This window comes from Cryptotermes secundus, unplaced genomic scaffold (assembly GCF_002891405.2).
Source record: "Cryptotermes secundus unplaced genomic scaffold, Csec_1.0 scaffold27, whole genome shotgun sequence".
Lineage (NCBI taxonomy): Eukaryota > Metazoa > Arthropoda > Insecta > Blattodea > Kalotermitidae > Cryptotermes > Cryptotermes secundus.
In genome coordinates this window covers 125,071-152,303 of record NW_019745078.1, presented here as the reverse complement: position 1 = coordinate 152,303, position 27,233 = coordinate 125,071, and the positions used below count along the sequence as shown (strand labels likewise).

The 27,233-nt window shown below is 35.4% G+C and overlaps 1 protein-coding gene across 1 annotated transcript in view; it reads right to left on the bottom strand.

The window, feature by feature from the left end:
* LOC111874821 (cilia- and flagella-associated protein 43) overlaps positions 1-27,233 on the bottom strand; it is a 46,970-nt gene that overhangs the window by 2,667 nt on the left and 17,070 nt on the right. Inside the window, exons 10-26 of the mRNA XM_023870639.2 lie at positions 26,921-27,183; positions 25,022-25,131; positions 23,818-23,939; positions 22,472-22,702; positions 21,557-21,708; positions 21,045-21,282; positions 19,119-19,328; positions 16,359-16,553; positions 12,847-12,993; positions 11,431-11,585; positions 9,611-9,805; positions 8,339-8,570; positions 5,019-5,171; positions 4,228-4,347; positions 2,070-2,213; positions 1,724-1,822; positions 231-418 (exon numbers count right to left, since the gene is read on the bottom strand). Coding sequence (XP_023726407.1) covers positions 231-418; positions 1,724-1,822; positions 2,070-2,213; positions 4,228-4,347; positions 5,019-5,171; positions 8,339-8,570; positions 9,611-9,805; positions 11,431-11,585; positions 12,847-12,993; positions 16,359-16,553; positions 19,119-19,328; positions 21,045-21,282; positions 21,557-21,708; positions 22,472-22,702; positions 23,818-23,939; positions 25,022-25,131; positions 26,921-27,183 — 2,954 coding nt within the window. The remainder of the gene's footprint in view (positions 1-230; positions 419-1,723; positions 1,823-2,069; positions 2,214-4,227; positions 4,348-5,018; positions 5,172-8,338; positions 8,571-9,610; positions 9,806-11,430; positions 11,586-12,846; positions 12,994-16,358; positions 16,554-19,118; positions 19,329-21,044; positions 21,283-21,556; positions 21,709-22,471; positions 22,703-23,817; positions 23,940-25,021; positions 25,132-26,920; positions 27,184-27,233) is intronic.

The window sequence follows — 27,233 nt, the reverse complement described above, 5'->3', positions numbered from 1 at the left end:
GACTGGATGTAGCTGTCTCAAGATAGGATTCTGTATTAATTATGTTAACTCTCGGGTTGTACTGTGTTTATACTTTGTTGTATTAACCTTTTGTCCTGAAATCAAGATTAATTTGCTGTGGGATAAAATAATTCATGATTTAAAACCATATTACATTCACAGTTATTACTAAATAAAATCCTTGGAAAACAGAGAATGGGTTCTAATGTACAAGTAGGTATAAATTTTACCTTTGTTTTGCAGCTTCAGTTTGTCTTGATTCAAATTCAAAATCTCGAAGTAATTGCTGCTCATTAATGTCTATATTTAGGTCTGTAACTTTATTATCCAACCTTTGATTTTCCTTTTTCTGTGTACTAATCTTCTTATCTAAATCATCCAGTTGCTTCTGAATTTCTTGGATTGTTTTCTCATGTGACTGTAATAAAAGGGTAGAACATCTCAACGCATGATTGATCATTATATTCTTTACACATCTAGATTTTAGTTTGTAGTGAAGAAAAAATAGACTGGGATTATATGTCAACAATAATTTGCAAGTACTAATGGAATTAATGTAAAATGAAGACTTAAGTGTACGCAGGTGATTTCTTATGTAAGGAATAATTTGGTCTTTTCTGAAAGTGTTTCTCATTTTCCTTGTTTTGTAAATGGATGATGACAATGGGAGTGAAATAATCAGATGGAAGTTGTGGATGTGTCATGTTACCCATTTCATTCAGGTAAACCAATCTAGTTTGGATCCAGAGGTAGAACTAAGGTTCTAGAGAGGTAATAACTGCATGCATAACTCTGTTCCATATATTTTTGTGGCTGGAGCATAATATATAATATCAACTTTCAGCTAAAGCCATGATGAATGTTATGGCAAACATTGCAGTTGCCATTTCCAGTGGAGGATGGTGGGTGGCAAATAGGAGGTGAAGGTGTGACTGGATGAAAGTGAGTGGGATTCAGAATTCAAATTGAGGTTAGCTCTTTCTGAGGGACCGAACAGAGTTGATGTCTCCTCACCTGAGGATGGAAATGTCATGTTTTATAGTTTTTAGAATACTGGATGATGGACAAAGACTGAAAACCCAGTACTTCTTGAGTGTTATACAGCATTTTCAAAACCCTTTAGAATCTAAGTGATTGGGATGCTATCCAGAATGAGGTAAAGAAGGGAGATGGTGAAAATTTAATTTTGAAACCAGGGGTCATGAAAAAAGGTGAAGAATGTTTCAGTGACCCCTTGTTTAGGACAAAAGGTGGTGTGAGAGTTTTAGTGACCACATAGTATGGAGAAGAAATAATGAATATGGTTTAGGAGAAGTGTTGAAGAGTCATGAAAATTACATCACCAGTTCTCCTAACCACATTGTCACTGAAAACTTCATTGCCTCATTTTCTAACGATGTCACTAAAACTTTTTTATCACCTTTTGTCATATCACATGGTAAAATTTATTCTATTCCTTCATATCGTGCTGAAACATTTTTTATGAACATGTAGTCTCCAAAAAAACATTTTAATCACCTTTCTTTCTCAAGTAGCTGGTTATTTCCTATTGCTTAACATCCCAGTCACTGATTTGTCCACTCGTGCCTTCACTGCCCACTAGCAGAACTATAGATGGGCTTAAACCTCCCCCCCTCCAAGACATTTAACCCTGAAGATGGCAACTGAAATGTTTGCTGTCTCATCTTTTACATAAAACATTTACATTATTTCATTATCTTACCTGTTTAAGTAGGTCAAGCTCTTGTTTGAGTGAAAGAATGGTCTTATCCTCTGTGTCCTCAGCCTGCCTATTGAGGAACAATTGAATATCTCTTGTCACCTATAAAAGCGATATGTAGCTAAATTAATTAGTTCTGATTTTAGATAGACACTTGATCTTCTAAGTGTTATGTGCAGTAAGGGATAAAATAATGTATAGCTGGTTATCCAGTCCAGCCTTCCCATAAAAATATCATACAGCCACTGATAAAGGAAACTGAATTATTGGCATCATGTTATGATACTCGTACTCTTACTGATTCTGATGACACAATTACTACAGAGTTCTTTGTTATGAATATTTCTACCTTTATAGACTGTAAGTTATGAAGATGATCTTGCAGAGCCTCAATCTCCATCCTGAGCATCTTATGTTCCCATTCTTTAATAAGAATACCTTGATGGAAGTTGTTTGCCCTATGCATTGCTGCTAGCTTTTGGTTTCCAGCTTTCTGAAAACATTTGTTACAACAACATATTAAACTCTATACATTACAGTGGAGTCCTGTTACACAATAAATTTGAAACCATGCGTTTCAAAACTTGATATTTTTTTAACAAGAATAGAAAGTTCTAGTCATAGTGGAGTATAATGATTTTCAAAATATGTGCTTGAAAATTCTGTATTCCTCTTTGGTCTCGATTTTAGTGTATTCCAAATATAAATATACTGTTAATACAACTAATACAGAGTTGAAAAATTGCAGTGCATACAATCATAAGTGATATCACTGAGAAAGGTAATCAACAGTAGAGGTATAGAGACAATAATTATTTATATAATTATATACCACCATATTAGAAATTGTTTGATGCAAATAAAAGACTTATATCTTATGTCCTAAAGCTGTTTTTCTATGGGTTAGGGGGTGCATAATTTCCTATTTGGCTAATAAAAATGCAGGAGCCATATGTAAGGTAGCCCCTGGGCTGCCAGATTGGTAGTTTGACATGAGACTAGGAACTTCACCCTGTAAAAAATATGTGTCAAAGAACTTAATGATATAGATGCTGGATAGAAAATATTTGGAACAGTGAATGATTTATGAGAGCTGAAAGTGTAGAGAGGGAGGCAAATAATGAAGAATAGTGGACATCTGTCATAAAGGAGGCCAGAGTTTGCAAAGAACTGTGGACCCAAGCAGTCAGGAAGTAAGCTATTTTCCTTATGATATTAATTTTTTATGCATAAAACAATGATAAATTTGCGTTTGAGCTTCACGTGAAGCAGGAATTTTGTGAACTAGTATGGACTAAAATTTAATTTGCCCAACTTTTAATGTAGATGCCAAATGTGAAAGTTCAATTAGATCTATCACAGCATGGGTTTATTGTGAACATTCCACTCACATGACTCCATGAACATTTTACTGATAAACTTGCCTACTTTTGGGACAAGTGAAGAAGAAAATCAACTGACAATCAGAGATCATATTTGATTTTTTTTGCATTCTTCTCTGTCCTTGTTTCTGACAATAGACAGTTGAACAATATAAGAGTGAATTTGTTGTAAGAATCCAAGAAAATGGAACATAATGTGTATTTCAGGCTGATATATACTGGTACAAAGTGAAATTTTTCATGACCATAGTACTATAGTTTCTTGTCTCTGAACCCTAAATAAATTTTACAAAGTAACAATTCAAGAACTAAGATTAGACTTTAGTAGGCTCTGTTTTAAAATTCCACTCCACAATTAAGGTTTCCTTCATGTGTAAAACCAACACATTTAGAAATCAATATCATAACACATTCAAAATGCAAAAAGAAAAATCAAGATTGTCACACAGATTACATTTAAGTCCTGTAAGTGCCACTAACTTGCAGGAAATTAAGTTACAGGATTAAACTCTCTGTGCACAGTCAGTCAATCTGTTGCGGAATGTGTCTTGCATGTTCAATTAGCATAAATCATATTTCTGTCAGATTTCATGTTATGCTGTAAAGTGAAGTAGTTCTTCATGTATGTCATGTACATGTGAGTAGTATGAAGATGGGTGATAGATAAGCGTTTGTGTGTGTTTAGCAGAAGTAGTGCAGAATGTTGGAAATCATTAAAATATGAATTCAGCAAGGGCTTTATATTTCATAGTATAATGCATGAATGACATAAGCTGTGTAGTGGTTTATTTCATTGAACACTGATGGATATTACAGTACTTTAGATTTCCAGTAATAAAACAGATGGGTTTGTCTGTCATCTGGTGATTTTCAGTTTCCAAAGTTATGCGAGGTCACCATTTTGAGTCTGACAGTGATCTTATGAATACTTTACTTAGTACACCCAGAAGACCAAGAGTGTTATTACAACAGATCTTTGGTAATTGGAAAATAAAATAGGATAAGTGAGCTGAAATAAAAGAAGAGAGATTAGAAATCAGTACATATGATTTATACAGGAAAATAGTTTCTGTTCCTATTTAATCTTGTCAGTGACCTGTTATTCCTTGTGTAAAATGTACTTACTTTAATCATTTCATTTACACTCTCAATTTGTTTACAAGTGATTAATATAGCATCGTCAAAATCAGATATTAATCCAGTTGTGTTTATTTCAACCCGACCTTGTTTCATTACAAGCTGCAGCTGCAAAAGAAATTAATAATAGCTGTAATAATGGCAGTCTTTAAATTATAAGGTATATCCAGCACAGTCATCTGAGAAGAGTAAAATTAAATCATTAACCAGAAAGTATTACCATAATCACATAATGAGGCCAAGTATGTATTCTTATCTGAAAAACTACACCACATCCATTTTCAACCACACAAATTTAATACAATTTTCAGTAAAATGTACAAGTGCAATGGGCCAGTGATTCTGAGCTGGCTGTCTACAGATGCTGCCTATCCATGGCTTAATGCCAATCTGAAAATTGTAGTTAGTTCTTTTTCACCCCTCCCCCCCAGGTGTAGTACACTTTCTTGTGCGCGCACACACACACACACAACCAAGAGATTACTATTTTACAACCAGAGACTTTCAATTTTCTGTTTCCTTATAATAAATGAACAGTATGGGTTAAACATTGTTATTTTTCTTCTCATTTTATTTTTTATGTTTACATTTTTCATAAGACTAATATTAGGCTTGAAAGTAGGAAGGTTAACTGGACCTAATTAGGGAGATTAATGAGTTTGTATCCAACAGCATCACTCTATTATTTATTTCTCAGGTAATGAACATGTAACAAGATTATAGTTCACAAGTTTTGTATATACAAGTATACTGCTATCTGTATATTGAAGGTACCTTACCTCAGTATTATGTTGAAGTTCTAGTAACTGCTCTCTTGTTTTATGGATTTCATCCTGCAAGGTTGTGATATGCTGCTTCTGTCCTGCCAATAGCTTCTGGTATACACTGACTGTATGCTCTGAATCAGCTACCTCTAATGCACAGCATTTTGCCTATCAGAACAACAAGAAAGAGCAAATGCATCTTTGTATTTACATATGTAAAGTAATAAGTAATATTTATATGGCAAAGCAATGTGTCATGTTTAGTCAAAATCTGCTAGCAGGCCCACAAGATGTACATTCAGAATCATTTTGCCTCTTAAGTAAATTAACACTTAAAATGAGTTAAGTTAAGGGAACAGACACATAGTACTTGTATAGTGGATGAGCTATATGTTAAATTTCATGAAACTCTGTCAAGAGACTTGAAAGATACATATAATGGATCATGTTAACCCTTAAAACCAAGTAAATGAATGAAACACATGTTCAGTTCAATTCATTTCAATTTATTTTTGTTCATCAGCTCTACATTTGGCGATGGCGCCTCCAGATATAGAACACGTCGAAGTCCAAGTTACTATAAAATCAATACAGAGGATGTCATAAAGATTACAGCTTTCATCCATTCATCAGTAATCTGTCAAGACGACAGGTCCACAGTCTCTTCCAAAACAGTTCCTCCACTTAATGCGATCTAGAGCTTTCTCCTTCAAATGAGAATATCCTCTTCTGTCCCCAAGATCATCCAGCATCTTCTTACGTCTTCTTCCTCGTCTTCTGGTCACTGCTATCCCCCCCTCTATCTTTCCTTCAATGACTTCTTTTAGAAGGCAGTTACTGTGTAAGATATGACCAATCCAATTAGCCTTCTGTTTTCTTATTTCATGTAGGATATTCCTCTGCTCACTGACTCTAAATAAAACCCTTCATTTCTCACATAATCGGTCCAACTGATCTCCTCCATCCTTCTCCAACACCACATTTCAAAGCTTTCCAGGTGTTTCTGATCTACTGCCCTAAGTGTCCAAGTTTCAGCCCCATACAAAGCAATGCTCCAAATGTAGCATTTCACTAGTTTCTTTCTCAAATTTAAGTCCAGTTTGCTGGTAAAAAGATTCTTCTTCTTGCTAAATGCAGCTTTTGCCATGGAAATCCTAGATTTAATTTCACAACTTATATACAAACATTGTTGCAATAACTATTGATACAAGTAAATTTACTGTCATGATGAACACTATGTTCCACAGTGCAACACTGAAATACAAATCACATCAATATTCCCCCTTTTTTCCCCCCGTCTAACAATTCAAACCCAAAAGGACAATGTTATAATTAAATACAACATGCATATAACACTTGCATTACAACTTATGATCATAATAAAATACATATTAACATTGCCTATAATAGAGAAAAAGCACATCTAGAGAATTATAGGTATCATAAAATAAAAGTTTTTAAAAATGACTAGTGTTGTTTTATTTATCTGTAATTAACACAATCATCCCTTGTTTTCCATTTATAATACTCATCTAAAGAATAAAAAGAGCCCACCTGCAAAAATTTTTTAAGGGAATATTTGAATTTATTTAAGTCTTGCGATAATTTTTTATACTATGTGGTAATTTATTAAATATTATAATCCCAGTGTAAGACACTCCCTTTTGAGCCCTGGTTGATATATAAGTTGGATAATGTAATTCAAATCTTTGTCTAATATAAATGTTATGAATATCTGAATTTGCTACATACTTGTCCATGTTTTTAACTATGAAGACCGATAATGAAAATATATACTATGAATAAAATGGAAGAATGTTTAATATTTTAAACAGAGGCCAATAAGGGTCCCTATTTCCTGCTTTCATGATTACCCTAATTATTCTTTTTTCAATTTTAAAGATTTGGGTACTATATGTTGATTATACATCATCAATAAGCTCTCTAGTGATAATATTGAGACTAGAACTCTTATAGCATAACAAGCCGAGCTCAATTTGCTGGCTGTTTGTTTAATATGTTCCTTCCATGTTAACGTACTATCAATTGTCAGTCCAAGGAATTTCAAAGTATGTGTATTGTTAATTTGGATATCACCGTGTTTAATATTTAAGTTTATTAGCACATTTGGTTTTATTAAAAACTGGACACAACTCGTTTTAGTTAAAATCAAAATTAGCGAGTTTATAGGGAACCATTTATTGATTGATTCAAGAGTTTCTTTTAGGGCGATGTCAAGTTCTTTAAGATTTGACTTGCAGCACACTATGCTGGTGTCATCAGCGAATAAAATTGGTTTTGATTCTTTATTTATTATATTTGGCAAATCATAAATATATATCAAAAAGAGCAATGACCCCAGAACAGAGCCCTGAGGGACGCCCTGTTTTACACTTTGCCACTCTGAAATACCACTTGTAATATTGCTATTTAGTACTGTTCTTTGCTGTCTATCCCTCAAATAAGTTTTAATTAACTTTCCTGCTATACCATTAAAACCATAGAATTCAGGCTTAGCAAGAAGTATTGTGTGATTTACACTATCAAATGCTTTTGTCAAGTCACAGAACAGGCCTCCCATGACAAGTTTATTATTTGTTGCTTTTAGAATGGTGTTTATTAAGTCATAAACGGCTGATTCAGGGGACAATTTAGTTCGAAAACCATGTTGCTCATGTGCCAATATATTATTAATGTCCAGATGATTTTGTATTCTATTATATATGATTCTTTCAAAATTCTTAGAAAAAAAGATGTCAATAAAGATATGGGCCTATAATTTGCTATATCAGTTCTATCACCTTTTTGAAAATAGGATTTATTCCAGAATATTTTAATCTTGAGGGAAAGACACCAAGACTCAATACTTTATTACACATATATGTGAATGGTATGAATGGTAAACTTATTTTGAGGATATAATTGCAGAATTTCATCATATCAATGTGAATATTTCCATTTTAATGATTTCACTATGTCTTCTTTATTAGTTACTGGTGACATATATATATACATGCACACACGTATAAAGTGTTAACTAGAAAAATACACATAAAGCTTCAGTTATGTCCTAAATGAAGTGGCCATTAATGTGATCCAAACTAAACTGAAATAATAATGGCTTAACAAAATTTAGTCTAGGTCAATCATGATGAGTGTGATCAAAACTAGCATTCTTCCTTGTGTGTATGGGAGGACAGATATGATAAAAACTATATGTGGTTCTCAAATTCGTTACAAATTGCACCCAACATATGACAAATCTGGAAATTGAAAGAATCTGCCTTTAATTTTAAAAGATGAGTTATTAAATTCCTCTTGCTATTGTACCTTACCTTCAGTTCACATTCCACTTTCATCCGTCTCAAGCGACACAGCACAGCCCACATGTCTTCATGTATAATGGGTGGAGAATTTGAATAACTGTCAATCTGGTCCAGGCCCTTAAGGAATTCCAAATGTTCAGATGGGAGGAACGATGGTCTGCCTGCAGATACTGTCCACTGAGATAATTCATTCAACAATATCACTGATGTTTGTGCATGTTGGTGCATGTTGGGACGACGTCTAATAAAAAATATTTAAACACTTTCAGTAATTAATATTATATAATATTGAATGATAAGAAGATTAGTGAATTATGAACTGGAAAGAATATGTTGAAAGTGACTGTGGCATAATTTGAGGTACTATCCTAGTATCTGCCTGGACTGCTGAGGAAAACTATGAGAAACCTTTTGGCTTCTCAAATACATGCCAGGTATGCTAACCACTCAACCATGATGTCAGTAGTAATTGTAATGCTGCAAAGTATTATAGCAAATAGGCATTGACATTGGCATGCCTTAAAACCAGTGCATGCGCATTCACACACACACACACACACAAGAAAATGTTACATTTTCCTATGGTGGCCATACTTTCTATGTATGAAACTAAATTAACTCTGACTTATCTTAACATACTCTTCTTTCACTTTTCCATTAAGCACCTTTGTATGAGTCCACTATGAATGATGGTCATTCTAGCTAACAGTATTTCATATAGTTGCTTCACAAGTCATTTAACAATGCAGTATTGACAGCATATGTTATTTAGTTCTGCATAACAGTAAAAGGCAATTATATGTGATGAAGAGCAAAGGACTTGAGTGGAAGAACTTAATAACATATTTCAAAGCATGGAGAAATGTCACTTTCAGTATTCCCACTTAATGTTTGAATGAGGTACCTTGTTAATGCTTGAGATAACCCATTTGGTATCATATTTCAAGTTTAGACAATCTGTTTTAATATTTTATTACTAAACTGCGTTCCATCAGGAATTATATCAGATGCTAGAATGATATCTGCCAGGCATAAGAGGAAATTATTGGGAATAATTTTCTGAAAGTAATAATCCTCTCACTGACAGTAAAGAAAAAATTATCTGTGAGATATGTATTAATCAATATTGATCATAATGGCAGAGTATGGATATCAATGCATTATTTCATCCTTTCCCTTATATGTATAATTTTTATATATATATTTGAGAATCAAATTATACCCAAGACATGTGTTTTTAACACAGTAAATATATTTTTTTGTCATGTTTATGTTACATACCTGTAAAATTTTAACAGCTGTTCCAGAACAACCTGTGACACTTCAGGGAAATCCTTCTTGAAGTTCTTCTCCAGATGCTTCTCACGGGAAACTACAACATCATATGTAGCACGACAGTCATTTGTCCAAATTTGCAGTTGCTGAATTTGTTCTTGTAGAGCTGAATTGGAAGATTCTTGCTTCATTACTTCAATCCTAATGACATGAATATGAGACAAGAAAATGTACAAAATGTTACAGATGGAGCATATCTTATGACTACATATTTGTCCCATTCAGAAATATGACACAGTAAAAACTCAAAATCCGGTTCACCAATTGTTAATTAGTTAGTTATTGGAGAGGGTGGGTTTCCCCATGCACTGAGACCTGTATTGGTCCATTGTGCTTCCCTCTATGATTTCTACCAGTCTCTATATCCTACCGGTACTGGTGCTTACCATCAGTCCCGCCCAGCCAGCAAGACCGACTTTACTAGCTGAGGGGTATCTATAATGCTTCCCCCATCTACCAGAGGTATTAGAGACTGCTGTTGGGCGGGAAACATCCGTTAATTTGGCTCAGTGACCTCCTTTGGAGATATGAGGTTCTTTTACATGCCGTAAAGCTATGACACGGGACCCACGGCTTAAAGTCCCTCCCGGAGGACTTGTTCCCTGAATTTTTCCGCCCTTAAAAATTCGACGACTTCCGCCGGGTATTTGAACCCGTGTACTACGAGTCATGAGGTGGGAACATTACCTCTAGACTACGGAGGCCGCTTTCACCAATTTTTAATAAAAACGTGCATCAAAAATGTAAGACCTAGTATTTACTGCTCATTTGAGTAAGCACTAGGTCTTAACACATACATTAGTTAAAACTGTTTCTGACCAATGCAGCTGTTTGGAAAAACCTGAATTGAAGTTTGACAACCTAGTACTTAATGCTCTATTCAGTGAAAACTAGTATTTGGGAAGTGTTCAGTTCAAATCTCACTTGGGATCCTGGGTATCCTGACTGAGGTTATTTGTGGTTTTCACACAAATGCCAGGAGAGTACCTTGATTAGACCATGATGACTTCACTCCAAATCCTTTCCAGTTCATTAGTCTGCTTGTCATTTGATCCTATATAGTCTAGATGAGTGTTTCTGATGAATGCATCTGTTGGTATAAGTCAGAATTGAAGTCTCCTCTTTTCAGTGAAAAACTATTTCTTGCCATATTTCTATTAGTTAAAACCATTTCTGACCCATTACAAACAGAGGTAACTCTTGTGTCATGCAACAATTGTAAGCATCATTCTGTTAGTTAAAACCCAAATTAAAAGTTGGCTTAAAAGCAGGTGAGTCATAACCGACAAATGTAAAACCCAGGAAAATGTGTCAACTGTGAATGGAGATTGCACGTCCAACCCTCTATTTTGGAAGAATATCTTCCCTGTCTGTTAAATACTGTGGAATGCTGGATAAGCCTAATAGTGAAGTGACTCAAAATTTATGTGTGTTAACTGTAATAATGAAGAATGAATTATATCATCCCAAAAGAATGCAAGTTCCAGATCAATTGTGTTTGATCTATGAGATTTTACTTACCTTCTGCATCTCTTTTTTGAGAACAAAACTCACATAAATTGAGGAGTACCTGTCTACATTGAAGTACATGTTTCCAATCATGTATTTTCTTTTACATCCATTTCTTCTGTGATCATTTCATTTCACACCATATCTACCAAATATTATACATCAATAATCATTTAGATATTACAGCAGTGATATATACTGAAAAGTATTCAGAACTGACATATGACTTTAATCCCTTGTTCACGTTTTTTACTTACTTTAGTTTCTCCTCCTGTTGGTTAAGGCACAGTCGTTTATGAACCATATACTTGTATCGCTCAATCTTTAATGTTTCTTGTCCAATGGCTGCCTCAATTTTGAGCTTCAAAAGGAACAAATCAGCAAGTTGGCTATTAAACTTCATTACATCATCCTGGAAGGAAACACTTATGTAGATATGCGGTAATCCAAAGAGAATAGGTAATAACGAAAGGAAAAATATGAGGGATAAAGAAATAAATACTCATGGGAGTATATGAATAGAAAATAAATTATATATTCCATATAATAGCTGTCATCAGCATGATCAGAGACAGATATTACAGAAGTTGAATCCCATTGAGGTGGATTTTTCAGTTGACCTAATCCTTCCAGCTGCACTATGGCTCTGGGGTCCACTCAGCCTCTAACAGAAATGAGCACCAAGAATCTTGCAGGGGGGCAAAGGGCAGCTGTAGTGTAAGGCTGGTAACCTTACTACCATTTGTGAGCCGATTGTGTAGATAATGTGGGAACCTCAACGTCTCACAACCCTATGGGCCTCCATGGCCTGTTACAGGAATATCTTTCACTTACCTTATATATATGAAATGTGCTTTTCTGCGATATGTAATTGACTTATGCTAAATACATAGCAGAATGGTATATGTTAACAGCGTTTTCCTTGTGGAAAAAACAAATGCTGGAACTAGCATGTTTTGTCTTTGACCTTTTGAAACAATTGCTCAGTTTTCATGGACATTATGTAACCAGATTAACAGCTGATCATTTTCCAAGAATCCATTTAATTTACTTCTCATAATGGATTTTTAATTTTTTAAGGAAACAGGCTAATAATATGTACCCCTAGGAGAAAAAGAGCACTGCTTGTAACCAAATATTATCTGAGACTAACCAACCTGAAGATATCAGTGATGTTAAATTGTATCTATCCAGGGACTATACCACTCTTCTGCCATTAAGAAAATCTGTAGATGTCAATAATGATAATACTTTCCACAGTTTTAAAGCTGTGCTCTTAACATGTGTCATCTACCTCACTTTATGCATGACTGTTGATAGGTGGTGATCATTTGGTCTTGGCAGATATTTATATGTATTATTAGTGGGTTAATGAAACAAGATGAACCCATTCATTCACTCTGTAGTGGCATTTTCTTCCACAATAGTTGTAATAGTTATTTGCCATAACTGGGATGCCAGTACCAGTGATAATATAATATTATTAGTGCTGTAGTTGTCATGACTGTGACAGATTTTGTGAAGACAGAATGCATCATGTAAAGTGACAGTAACTCTGAAGAGGCTAAATCCTGTGATATTATTTCCAAGTGAAAGCATCAGATATTAACTTTTCATAATGCAATAAATGCATTCACTACAGACTGTTGAAGTAAAATAAGACATTTTCTTACTTTGAGAGTCTGTGAGAGTTCATGAAACTCTGTCTCAAGCATCTTTCTATAGTGTGCACGGTCACTGAAACGAAGTGCCACTTTCTCATTGTAATCCTTTATCACTCCTAGATCTTCTTCGTTATAATCTTCTGGAGATTTTTCAAGCTGTAAACAATTTCACACAACAAAATAAACTGTGTGAACATAATTTTCAACATACTTTAAAAATTATTACTGTACTATGGTGGGAAACCTTATTTAATATTCCTTGATTTAAGGTTTCCCCTCATTTAGCATTCAGTTTCAGTGTTCCTTACTTAATAATCTCAGTGCTGAATTTCCTTCAATTTAAGAATGTCCTCAATTTAATGTTCAAATCAACTGCTCTTAGCAGAAACCTTAGATGGGAGTTTCACTATGTACATAACAGTAGGCCATCACTTATTAACAAGCGGATTATACACAGTTTTCCACTGTGCTTTTGGAGCCTCCAACAGAATAAAAATATAACCGAAACTGTTATATACTTAGTTCATTTAATGTCTTTGTGTGTTTTAATGTTTGAACTGTGCATACTATGAACTATGGCTTTGCGACTATTATAATGAATCTCTTCATACTCTCTCTGTTGTGACATTCAGGAATAAGACATTAATCACATATGAAACCCCTCCCAGGTTCCTACACTGCTGATTTCTCAAGGTATGCTTCACAGACATATTCAGTGTACAGTAAGGGCCACCAGAATTGTGCAGAAATACATTGTTCAAACGCTTGGGGTATTAAAGTATTTAAGTGTTACTTTTCATGGCCACTCCATAACATAGTAGTAAAACATAATGAAGAAATACTTTCAAGCAGGAGAAACACAGCCCTATAATTTTTGCAAGAAGCTTGTGCTAATAAATGCCATGTACAAATGTCAGATAAGCCATATAGGAGGATGAGTATTAATAAAGAAACTCTGGTTTTTAAAGTACTAAAATATGAAAATTGGCTATGTATTGCCCCCGAAATGAAACACAAGATTGGTAGAATATTGTCATTAACAAATTTTCAAGGTAGTATCCACATTACTGGGTATATCTTGAGCCAGTTATTTAGCTGAACAAGAAGTTTCTTGTCAGTATGGAATGAAACACTGCGGCACGCAGTAGCGTAGTTGATTGAGGCACTATGCTACAAACTGGAAGGTTGCAAGTTCAAGTCCTGATGAGGTCATAGGATTTTTTCAATTGACCTCGTCCTTCCAGCCGCACTATTGCCATGGGGTCAACTCAGCCTCTAACAGAAATGAGTACCAGGAATATTCTTGGAATATTCTTGGGGGTAAAGGGCGGCCAGTGCGTAGGGCTGACAACCTTGCCGCCATCTATGAGCCGATTGTCTAGAAAATGTGGGAACCTCAACATCTTACAACCCTATGGATCTCCACGGCCTGTTACAGGGATACCTTTACTTAGTTTACTTTATTATGGAACACTAATATTCAACAGCGTGATCATAAAATCTCACCAGTCCTTCCTGAGTGAAAGTAAATAAATGGTCAAAATTTTCCCGGGGAGTAAAGCACGGCCGGCGCGTAGGCCGCCATCTTTGAGCCGATTGTCTAGATAATGTGGGACCCTCAACGTCTCACAACCCTATGGGCCTTCATGGCCTGTTACAGGGATAGCTTTACTTTTACTTTTAGTTATATGGTTCCATTTTCATACCTGTTGAAGCTGATAAAGTTTGGAAGGGGGTTTGAACATTCAAATGGTTCTTCTAATGAAGAAGAAGAAGAAGATGAAGGACAAGGAGAAGAAACTGTTTGCTCTTGCAAAATTTATTTAAAAGCAAAAATGTGGCACAAGAGAAATGCAAATTTATTCCACAATTATAGCTAATATTTTTTTATATAAGTATTAAAATTCAGTTTTTGTTTATTTATGTTTTAATATATAACTAACTAATTATCATGGGATATCATGGCTATCAACTTCATACAGAATTATATCCAATATTCTTCTCAAAAGGTTAAGTCCATATGTAGATGAAATTATTGGGGACCATCACTGTGGGTTTTGACATAATAGATCAACTACTGATCAATTTCTTGCATTTGTCAGATACTGGAGAAAAATGGGAGTACAATGAGACAGTACATCAGCCACCATTCATAGACTTCAAGAAAGCCTATGATTCAGTTAGGAGGGAAGTATTGTACAATATTCTGATAGAGTTTGGGGTACCCATGAAACTAGTTAGGCTGATTAAAATGCGTTTAAACGAAACATGTGGTAAAGTCTGTATAGGTAAACATCTGTCTGAGACAGTTTCTATCTGAAATGGTCTAAAAGAAGATGATTTATCACCATTGTTCTTCAATTTTTCTTTAGAATATGCCATTAGCAAGGTCCACGAAAACCAGGTTGAACTGAAGTTAAATGGGGCACATCAGCTGCTGGCCTGTGCTGGTGACGTGAATCTACTGGGAGATAACATAGATACCATAAAGAAAAACACAGAAACTTGAATTGATGCCAGTAAGTTGGTTGGTCTAGAAGTAAACACAGTATAGGCTGTTGTTGCATCACCAGAATGCAGCAAAATTATGACATAAAGACAGTTAACAAATGCTTTGAATATGTGGCACAGTTCAGATATTTGGGAATGACAGTAACAAATCAAAATTTGATTCCAGAGGAAATTAAGAGGAGATTGAATTCGGGTAATGCTTGCTACCATTCAGTCCAGAAACCTTTGTCTTCTTGTTTGCTGTCTAAAATCATAAATACTGGAATATACAAAACTATAATTTTGTCTGTGGTTCTGTATGGGTGTGAAACTAGGTCTCTGACACTGAGGGCGGAACATAGACTGAGGGTGTTTGGGAACAGGGCGTTGAGGAGAATATTTGGACCAAAGAGAGATGAAGTGACAGGAGGTTGGAGAAAACTGCATAATGAGGAGCTTCATAACGTGTACTCTTAGCAAGTATAATTAGAATGATCAAGTCAAGGGAGACGAGATGGGCAGGACATGTAGCACGAATTGAGAGGAGAAGAAGAAGAAGAAGAAGAAGAACGCATATAGGATATTGTGGGAAAGCCAGAAGGAAAGAGACCACTAGGAAGACAAAGACATAGGTGGGTGGATAATATTAAAAAGAATCTGGGAGAGATAGGATGGGGTAGTATGGACTGAATTGATCTGGCTCAGGATAGGGACTGGTGGAGGGCTCTTGTGAACACGGTAATGAACCTCTGGATTCCATAAAATGTTGGGAAGTTCTTAGATAGCTGCACAACTGGTGGCTTCTCGAGAAGGGCTCAGATCTATGAAGTTAGTTAGTTAGGGAGAAAACTTAAATCTGGGAATGGTAGCATTTAGTTGGAGAATAACCAGCTGCATTATTACTATTTTATTTATAAGAAAATATTATATTAATTTTGAGCTGTCATTCTTGTTTAAAAATATGGAAGTATCAAAACCCAAATTTGCATGTGTCAGTAACATATACACTACATAAAATCGAGAAAACCAACCATGCATTTAGGTTTTGGTATATCTTTCTTTAGCTCATCTTCCCATCGCACTTCCAAAACACCATCCATCATTGCGAAGAGTGCTTTATCATGAAAGTTGTCAGCCAGTTGTGCAAGAGGATGTGCCTCTGCCTTGGCGGTTAATTTTTCCAAGATCTCCTGCTGGTTGTCTGAAATACATGGTGTTATGCTAACCTGAAATAAACATTGCTTGTTTTATTTAATGTTGTTGTGTCAACTGCATAGGTTATATAGGACAAAGTATATAAAGCCAAGATAATGCTAAAGAGTGAACAAGTAAGCTTGTGGTTATAACACATTGGAAAATTCTATTCCAGCATCTGCCTGCAGGTACTAAGACAAACTACAGAACTCTTGGTAAATACTGCCATTTTGTGAAAACATGACATCTTAACAGTTTATGAAATCCTGGCTGAAATTCAAACCAGGGACATGAGCTCTAACAACATATGACATATATGGTAACAAATTTAAGTGATGGTGAAGTGACTGTTACATGGCAGTGGTGAACATAGGATAGTTACATATTATACAGTGTAGACCCATTACTGGGTAACAGCCTCATAATAAACATCAAAACACCATTTGCTATTAGGCAGATTCTTAATAAGCAAGTGTATGCAGCTGTTACTGGATAACATCTTCGCAAAAAACATTTTCCCACAGAAATGCTTAGAGTATAAAAATGAATGGTGTTTTCTATGCAGTCCATGCCGAGATGTTATAACAGAGATAAGTTTAGAAGTTAGTTAGTCTGTGAAAAGAAGTCTCGGCACAGAAGATGAAGGATCTCAACTGCTGGAAGCTATTACCAGAAAAAGACTGGCAAAGGCACAGTAAACATAAAAGACTTAGTGTATGCTGTAGTGATTTGTAAAATGTGGAAATTAGCGGTACTGTTACAGTTACTTGTAGTTATGATCTGTAAATAGTCAATAAATGCAATCTCCAATCCAAATCCCATCTATAGTCACTCGTACACATGGCAGTTTAGGTCACTGAGAATGAGGGTAATTTATTTCTAATTGTAGTTCCAAGATTAAGTAAATTGGCAATAAGAAAAGTGGATAAAGTACCAATGCCACTTAGATGAATCGTTTATGTTTCACATGCTTCTGCATCATAATCAATAGCCACAACAAATCATAACACAAACTTTCATAAGCCAAGACTAATCTATAATTATGTGTTTTATTTGGTATATCTGTATCACCAGATGTGTGGCTAGCAGGCCCTTATTCCCTTAATATTTACAAATTCAACAACATTTATTTGGCATTTTTGTAATGACAGTGCCAGAGGCCGGCATTGCAAAAGTTAAGATCCAAGATTTAAATATCCAGTTTATTCAAAGAAATAGAATTCAGTTAAGGATCCAGTGATTAAAAGCCAATGAATGTAGCAAAACTCACAAAGTAAGATACTTTGATGATAGAGTTATAAATTCTGTTGCAAATTTTCCTTATTAGCACAGTCCCTACAAGGCTCTCTTACTGGGATGACTGCTGCAAGAGCTATAATATAAATAAAATCTATATAAATGAAGAGGCTAGTTTCTGTTTTCCATCACACTTCTAGGGACATTTCAGACTTCTGTAACTGCACCATCAGAATTTGAGCCAGAGTAAATTTTTCAGAGATTGAATCCAGCAACCCACCTTCAATCATTGTCAAGGTCTGGAATATGTGGATTTTAACCTTCAAATCCCCATGACATCATATTTATATATATAGCAGAAAATGTATATTTTACATTTATATTTGGAACTAAAATGGTTTTTATGTTCCCTTTGACTTATTAAAAACCTCAGAAGCATTATAAATTTTTGGTTGGGAACAAAATTCTAAGTTCATCACTGAATTATGGAGGCAGGTAAACTGTTGGGAAGGATGTTGGCTCGCCCGCACATGCTCTTAGCTGTTTATTGATTAGAAACTGTAAAGCATTACATGTATCAATTTTCTGTGTGTAGGAATTAAATTAGGCACTGGCTGAGGCACCCTTGGATTCAAGTCCTTTAAACATTCTAGTTCTAATCATATTCAATCTTCAGAACAAAAAAAAAACTTGAAGATTGTTATCTTCTGGTTATAACACCATGTAGTTTGAAGAAAAAAATCGCTTAGTGGGGGGTGGAGTCTGGCTGGGTCCACTCGGCACAGCAACCACTGATTGGCCTACTGTACCTACCCCAGGTGATTATGATGATGGAGAATTTGGTGGAATGAAGATTGGCAGGGGAAACCGAAGTACTTGGAGAAAACCCGCCCCAGCGCCACTTTGTCCACCCCAAATCCCACTTGACCAGACCCGGGATTGAACCCGGGCCACCGCGGTGGGAAGCCAGCTACTAACCACTTGAGCTATGGCGTGGCCATTAGTTTAAAGAAAGTCAGTTATTGTTACAGAAGAATATACTGCTCCCATCGTCAGGGTCAAAGAGTAAGCTCTGCTTCCTGCCTGCTTCATCGTGGTCTCTTGCTTGTCTTACTCTTCAGCCCTGAAAATGGAGTAGTATGTTCCTCCATAAAGTGCGTATACTTCATGGCATTGTATCCCAGAAGATGGAAGTCTTTGTAGTCACTGCTGTGAGAACTTCAAATCTAACAAGAATTATCTTATCTAGATTCACACACTGAAAATATCCATAGATTTGCACCCATCCATTAAAGTTAAAAATGTTAGTATCTATTCTATTCTGTAAGTTTCCAATTTCCTTTATATTGTTTGGTTTATACCTCATTCTCATCTACTTTCATTAGTCTCTCTGGTTGCTCTTCTTGACTCCATTCAGGATCAACTATTTCTGTCCATATGTTATTCATTTCAGAGAGAATGTAACGTAAACGTGCATTTCGTTCTGTCACCAAAAGCATTTCTCTTTCTTTTAAGGCATATATATTATCAAAATGCTTATTGAAGTAGGTACGAAGGTCTGTACAAACACCCTGAAATAGGCAATGTCCATATGAGAATACAAGTAACATGTTATAGATGTAATTAGGTTCATATATATTTTTCAGACATTTTTATTGAGATCAGCCACTTCTGACAAAAACTGAGGAAAGAAAAGAGTTTTATTTGAGGTTTATATGTTATATTGGGCTAATGTAGACCAAAATTAACCTATTACACAAATTTTTGTATTCACTGTTTACAGCAAATTTTATCAGAATATGTAGTATATCAGGTAGTTTTGAAGATGAAGTATACAGAAAGGCAGATGTGCAGAGAGGCCAGAAAGTCCCTTTTCAGTAAGATTTAAACATATTCATATGATGTTCTGTGTTCTCTGCACATTGTTTTTTCCATATCTACATTATTTAAGTTTCTTTTTCTGCATTAAAAGCTGAATATCATAAAAGAGTGTTCAGTGGCTGCTTTCAAGATTTTAACATTTGTTACACAAATGGAAAATATTCTCCTTCCCAATGCTCCAAAGGGAGGTTTCCAAGATAGAGCTACTTCACTGTACAGTACACTGTACAAATGAGCAACATGCCATGTCCTCACACGAGTAGCAAAGTGCATTGACGTTGATGGCGGAATTTTCGAAAATGTATTATACTAGGTAAACTGTACCAGCTTTGTCACTTGAACAATAAATAACGGTATTAGAAACAGTATGGGAAGACGCGGTAGTATAGTCGGTTGAGGCACTAAGCTACAAGCCAGAAGATCACGGGTTCGATTCCCGATTAGTTTTTTATTATATTATTTATTTTGCTTAATCCTTCCAGCCGCACTATGGCCCTGCGGCCGACTCAGCCTCTAACAGAAAGGATTATCAGGAATCTTCATGGGGGGTAAAGGATGGCCAGCGCGTAAGGCTGACAACCTTACTGTCAATAGTGAGCTGATTTCTAGAATATGTGTGAGCCTTCAGGTCTCACAGCCCTTTGGGTCTTCATGGCCTGTTACAGGAGTAGCTTTACCTTTACCTTTTTTATTAGATACAGTACATGATATCACTCTCTTATCAACAATTTAGAACTGTATAGTGAAATAGTTCTATCTCGAAAACCGTCTGGAATAGGACATATGTATATATACATTTTGTGGTTAGAATAACCAATACTATGACTTCCAAGAATATTGACCTTTCCTCTTGGAACATACTGTATAGTTTTGAATGGTATGACAATTAATGAACGGTGAATTGAAAGGATTATGAATGAAGTGGTCATGGTCTAATTGATGGACTGCCCTGTTATTTATCTGGTGGGACTGAGGAATACCACAAAGAACCTCGCTCATGATTTCTAGTGTCCCAGCTGACAGTCAAATAGAACACCTCTCAAATACATGTCTGGAGTGTTAATGCTGAGCCAACCTGCTCAACAGCAGGCAAAGAGAAATGAGATCCTAATTCTGAAACAGGAACTCTATAAATATAGGATTAACATACTCTCAGGACTGCTTCATAGAAAATAATACAAGAAAACATCTTGAAATGATTAGTTGTCGGACTCTTGGCAAAATTCACGTGATCTACAATTTATGCCTGTCACAGTATATCATATTTGAAATATTGCCACATGCATACAATTCATAAAATGTTTTCCTCAATAAATTTGTAAATCTTAAATAACAGTCCTAGTTCAAGGAACTTAACATGTTGGAAAATAATAACAATATTAAATAAGTCATGATTCTTGACTGACCGTCAGTAGAATAATTTCATTGTGCATTTGATGATAAGTAGCAAGTTCAAACTGATTATGATGATAAGCACATGGTTCCATGAAGTGATAGCTGGATGAACCAGTGAGGGAAAACCGGTTTATTTGTTCTTCTTCTTCCACTTCCTCATGTATTGTTCCTATGGATGTAATTTTTTGTGTAGCATGACTAACGTTATGCAATGCTCCCAATGATGAATGATGAGACACTTCAGAACATCTGAAATAGGACAGTTAACAAGTCACGAAGCAGGGGCATAAAATATAGAAGAAAATTTTAACATCTCATTTTTTACTACACTTCTTGTAATCTCATATTGCATTGAAAGTCAAATCATAAATCAAGTGATCAGTTAATATAATTTAATTACTGAAATACGTCCATGCATTTGAAGGAGTCTGTAGGTTTCATTATTAGCATATATTAACATACATGGCATTAAAAGGGTTAAAAAGCAAAAGAATGAAATTGGTTTTTATCAGTTATAACCTACTCATCACTTGCATCCCAAGGTGAGAAGCAGTTTCCTTCCTGCATTTGTACTTCTAGTTTTGTGTGTTCTATAATCCACCCCACTTCTTCTTTATAAGAGACATCTTTAGGAAATAAAGGATAGTTTTCCACTTCAGCTTCTCCCATTATGGCCTAGATTCACAAAAATGCAAGAAACAAATTACATATAAAGTTAAGAATGTACTGCTAATTCTGACAATATCAGAAATATAGATACGTATTTGTATCAATGTTGGATCTGTCATCCCTTCTCCAAAGATACATTTCTGTCCTTAAAATGAATTAAAATTTGTCTACTAGATGAGTACTTTCATAAAGGTCAAACTGATCAGCTCAGCTCCAGTGATAACACAGTAACATGTATTCAGATGAAATCTGGTCTGAATCTCAGTGGGAGCACTATCTATCCTGTCAGATTTTCCATGGGTATTCTCATTTGCTTCCAAGAAATGCCATGATTGTATCTCGAAAATAGGACATGTCTACTTCAACCTTAATCCATTCCATTTCACTGCACATAATTATTCTCTGGTCTCAGTGGAGGCTGGATAACTTCTGCAGTTGGTACAATGTTTGTGAGGAAGGTCAGTATTAAATTACTGGTAAACTAACTGATTTAGTGTCACTTCTGCTATGTTTACATGCAATAGTCTGCTCATTAACACACTCAGTCAAAGATGTAATTTAATGAACGAAACAAAGACTGAGTGAATTAATCTAATAGGCCCATATGTGGTCACAGTACTAAGGGGCTGTGTTTCATTTGACCCCAAGAATAAGAAACAACTAATCAAGACAAAGAAGTGAGGTTTCAATACCTGAGATGGCTTTGACAATTAATCACATCCAGACTTTTCAGCTTCAGGTTTTGACATTACTTATGAAATAGTCATACCTTCAGTTTCCTGCCCTTTGTCTCAGCTGTATTCCAGTACCTCTGTTTTAAAGTTTCACATAATTTATCTTGTGCAACAATTAATGCTTTCAGATAAAGCTCGATTTCTTTACATTTATTTTGAGTTTTTCTTATTTTTTCAGTTCTAGTTTCTTCATCCACATGAAATGCACTGACTGGAACCTTTTCATTGGGTGGATTTATATAATTTTTCTCCAGCAACGCCACACACTGAAATGTAAGTCAGTCAAGCCAAAAAATAACGATTTACCACTAATACACAGACAAAAATGTTTCATGAAATATCTGTGCATGGATGCAGAAAGAAGGTAGGTGCTGTGACACATAGCACATATTTTCTGGGTACACATTCCAGTTTCATACAGTTGAACGGTAAATAGATATTTTAATTGAGATGGAACTGGCCATTAGATCTAATACTTCAGGTTCATTATAATTAATAAGTACAATAACCAGGCTGTGTAACAAAATTACTTGGCATTGAACATATATAAACAGTTTAATTAAAATCACTGCCAGATTTAAAAATCAGCATTTGTAAGAAAATAACTTAGCAATGAGCATAAATAAATAATTTAAATGAAATCATTGACAGATTTATTTAAAAAAGGAAAGTAAACAGTGAACACTACCCATATGCTGTAATAATACACGTATTACTACTCTTAATTGATAAGAAGTAAAGCTATCCCTGTAACAGGCTGTGGAAGCCCATAGGATTGTGAGACATCAAGACTCTCACATTTTCTAGAGTTGGCTCACAGATGGCAGTAAGATTATCACCACCCTTTACCCCCCAGGAAAATTCCTAGTACTGAATTCTGTCAGAGGCCAAGTCGAACCCAGGGCCATAATGCAGCTGGAAGGATTAGGTAAATTGGAAAAAGTTCAATGACCTTACTGAGAATTGAACTTATGACCTTTTGGCTTGTAGCATAGTGCCTGAACCAACTACACTACTGGACTGCGCCATAGCACAAGTGGTTAGTTGCTGGCTTCCCACCACGGTGGCCCGGATTCGATCCCGGGTCTGGTTAAGTGGAATTTGTGGTGGACAAAGTGGCGCTGGGGCGGGTTTTCTCCAAGTACTTCGGTTTCTCCTGCCAATCTTCATTTCACCAAATTCTCCATCATCATAATCACCCGGGGAAGGCTACAATTGGCCAATCAGTGGCCGCCATGCCGAGTGGACCCAGTTTGACTCCACCCCCCACTAAGAAAACTACACTACTGCATGCCCTTTCTTGTTTTTGTAATACCTTCTAATTTACAGGGAATGCAAAAAAAGAGGAATGAGAGAAAATCATGACTAGGGAACAGCTTACCTCTTTCTGAATACTTCTGAACTGTTTATGCAGTTCTACCTTTTCTTCATTCCACAGAGCAGCTTCTTGCATTACTTTGATATCCTCCTGCAACTCTAACCATGACCTACCATTCTTGGTTCCTTACAAATCATAAGAAATATGACAAATGAAGTACTTCAAGAAACATTTAACAATCATAGGGTTCTAAGACTGGAGTGAATTTCTTTAATGCCTTGAGTTTCCTATTGCCCTTTGTATTTCTAATGTCTGTCATTCTAGCAGGGGATAAACAATGGATTTCTGAGATTAGAGTATTCATAGGGTGGAAATCCATTCGTTATAGTAAGCATGGTGCCTAACTCAAGGGTCCTACAGGTTAAAATGTTGTCTGAACTACAGTGAGAGACTGCTGTTTCTCACATTCGGTAAGTTCTAACTTTGACAGAGGTGACAGAGGTGACAGGTGGTAAACTGGAGAAGGCATGTGGAAAGGTTTGCATTTAATACATTCAGTATCAAATCCAAGCCCTCCAAATGAGCTTTTAGCGATTTACCCACATATCACCAGCTCCCCAGTTAGATATAAAATAGAAGTGTTTATTTCCATCAGTTTTTATCATTGTATATTAAATGTATAAAATGTAAAAGAACAATTAGGAATTTTCAATAAACTTAAAAATTTAAATACAGCATAACAAAATGTATTCTAGAACAAAGAACAAATACATGAACATGAAGCATTGATTTAATTTGTATACAACATCACTCTGAAAAATTTGAGTCAAAATTCTTCAGTTACTAGCCTGGAATTGCTAATTCTTATAAGACAATTCTGTAAGTAATCTGTAGAATTAATAATTTAATATAAGCACTCTATAGTGAGCAAACAATCAACCTAAAAGTGTTATCAGGCAACTAGTCGCTTTGAAAATAAGTTACCTCTTTTAAAATTCATTCCCAAAAATAATTTGTATTCTGATTTTGATAGAATCCTATCCAGTAGGATATGTTTCAGTGAGATACAATCAAGCCTATTAACTGTAGCAATGCCTGAATTTGCTGTATTGCTGGGTCATAATACCCTAACAATTTCATAACTTGTGAACAATATTCTAACAGTATCTAGTACATAGTAAGATATGGTTCAGTCAGAATATATTTATTTGAAAACACACACTTGTACACACCTACCTACCTACCCACATAAACACAACGTACTTACCTATCATTTTGGTAAATCCTGATGTTTGTCTTTGAGTGTACGTATGACAGATTTCTTCTGTTAATGGGACAGAGCTCATAGGGGTTTCTTTCAGTTGGTCTGTTTTAGTTCTGTGAAAAGAAAAGAAAATAAATGTAGCAGATAATACTGAATCAGATCTTGCATACATTAGAAGTTGTACTATTCAGGGTTGTAACTTGCCTTAAGTAATTCCCCACTGCACAAAAATATTAGGACAGATAATAACAATATTTTTCCTTAATTTAATCTTTCTTTATCATGTAGATAATTTTATTTATTGCCGTTTTCCTAAATATTTAATTCTGACACAATTTAAAATTATTTATATGTTATATATTAGAATGATCAAGTCAAGGAGGATGAGGTGGGCAGGGCATGTAACACGAATGGGGGAGAAGAGGAATGCATAGAAGATATTGGTGGGAAACCAGAAGGAAAGAGACCACTGGGAAGACCAAGTTGGACAATATTAAAATGGATCTTAGAGAGACAGGATGGGATGATATGGATTGGATTGATCTGGCTCAGGATAGGGACCAGTGGAGGGCTCTTGTGAACACAGTAATGAACCTTTGGGTTCCATAAAATGCTGGGAAATTCTTGAGTACCTGCAGATTTAGCTTCTCCTCAAGAAGGGGTCAGCTCCATAAGTATGTAAGTAAGTAATATATATTACAAAGCTGTACCTGTTTTTTATGATATACACATGTATACATATCTTTATAAAATCTCTTATATTACTTCCAAACGAATTTTTGTACCGTGTCATCCAGACTGGTTCTGGGGGCTTTTTCCCCCGGGGTAAAGCAGCCGGGTTGTGAAGCTGACCACTCACCTCCAGCCAGTGCCAAGGTCAAGAAAATATGGATCTACACATCCACTCCCCATATGCCTTCATGGCACAGGGTTTAATTAATTAAGCACAGGGACAAATTTACTTTTTACTTTTATTATAAGGATAATTTTGCTTAAGGGCCTAACTTTATTATTATGTATATGTGAATATTTAAAATGCTTTCATAGAGTGTGATAACATATAACATTTCAGTTAAGCAAGTATTGTTATATATAACTTTCACTTACTGCAAATTAGTTTATGGGCCATATTACTTATGGAGCTAAATCAATTTGGAGGGGGAGACCTTGATAAATGTTAGTCTGACAATGAGAGAAAAATATCTTGAGCAAAAGTTATAGGGGTCCATAAGATGTGTGTTATGTCTTGATGCATTATCCATATAAACTAAACAATATCAAGAAAATCACTATTGTACTGTAATAACAATACATGTAAAGTGTTCACTGTAAGAAGTGTTGCCCAGTCTCTTGCTACTACTCTCTTACCTAGCTGTTATCCACTCCATTTATAGCACTTTGTGTATATCTTATATAGCAAATGCCATGAATGTATGAAATGTATTTTGTTATGTCATTCCAAGGACACATTTTCCAATTTACATTTATCAGAGAAATATGGCAATCTGGGTAAAGTGCTAGAATTCCATGTTAAAGACATTATGTTTGAGCCTTTTGTCAGAAAAGCATATAAGAATTTGCTACAAGCCTTCCCCCCTCCACCAGTCTTATCACAGTTCAGAGTCCACATTAACCTGTATATCTCCTCTGCAAACTGCCACCATCATCATTCTCACCATTTCACTGGGGAAAAATGAAATCCTGACTCGTGAGTGTAACCAAACCTATTGTTAATTATTTGCTCTTGCCAGCCAGAGGCCACAAATGTCAGAATATCATATTGGAGACATTAGAAAGAAACTTTTGTATCAGTCGTGTATTGGCCATACATAAAAGAGTGAAGTGAATGAATTCTTTGTTAGTTTTCCAAATAATTTATTCCTTTTTCATATACATCCTTACCCAGTGTATGTGCAGATCATACTTCCATCCTGCCCTAAAGATATTATATATGTGTTCAGTGGACTTGCTATTGCAGTCTTAATTCCTAAATCCATGCGGTGATGAGGTATTACATAGACTATGCAATCTTTTGTTTCAACTGAAAGAAGAATAGCCATTCCATCTAAGCCATATGTAAGAATGTTATGCTCTGTCACATTCATTCCATACTTTCTTAGTTGGTGACCAGTTAATCTTGCATCCATCAATTGTAACTGTTCTGTCTGTAAGAAGAAATGGAAAATGGAAAAAATATTCAAAACTCACACTCAAG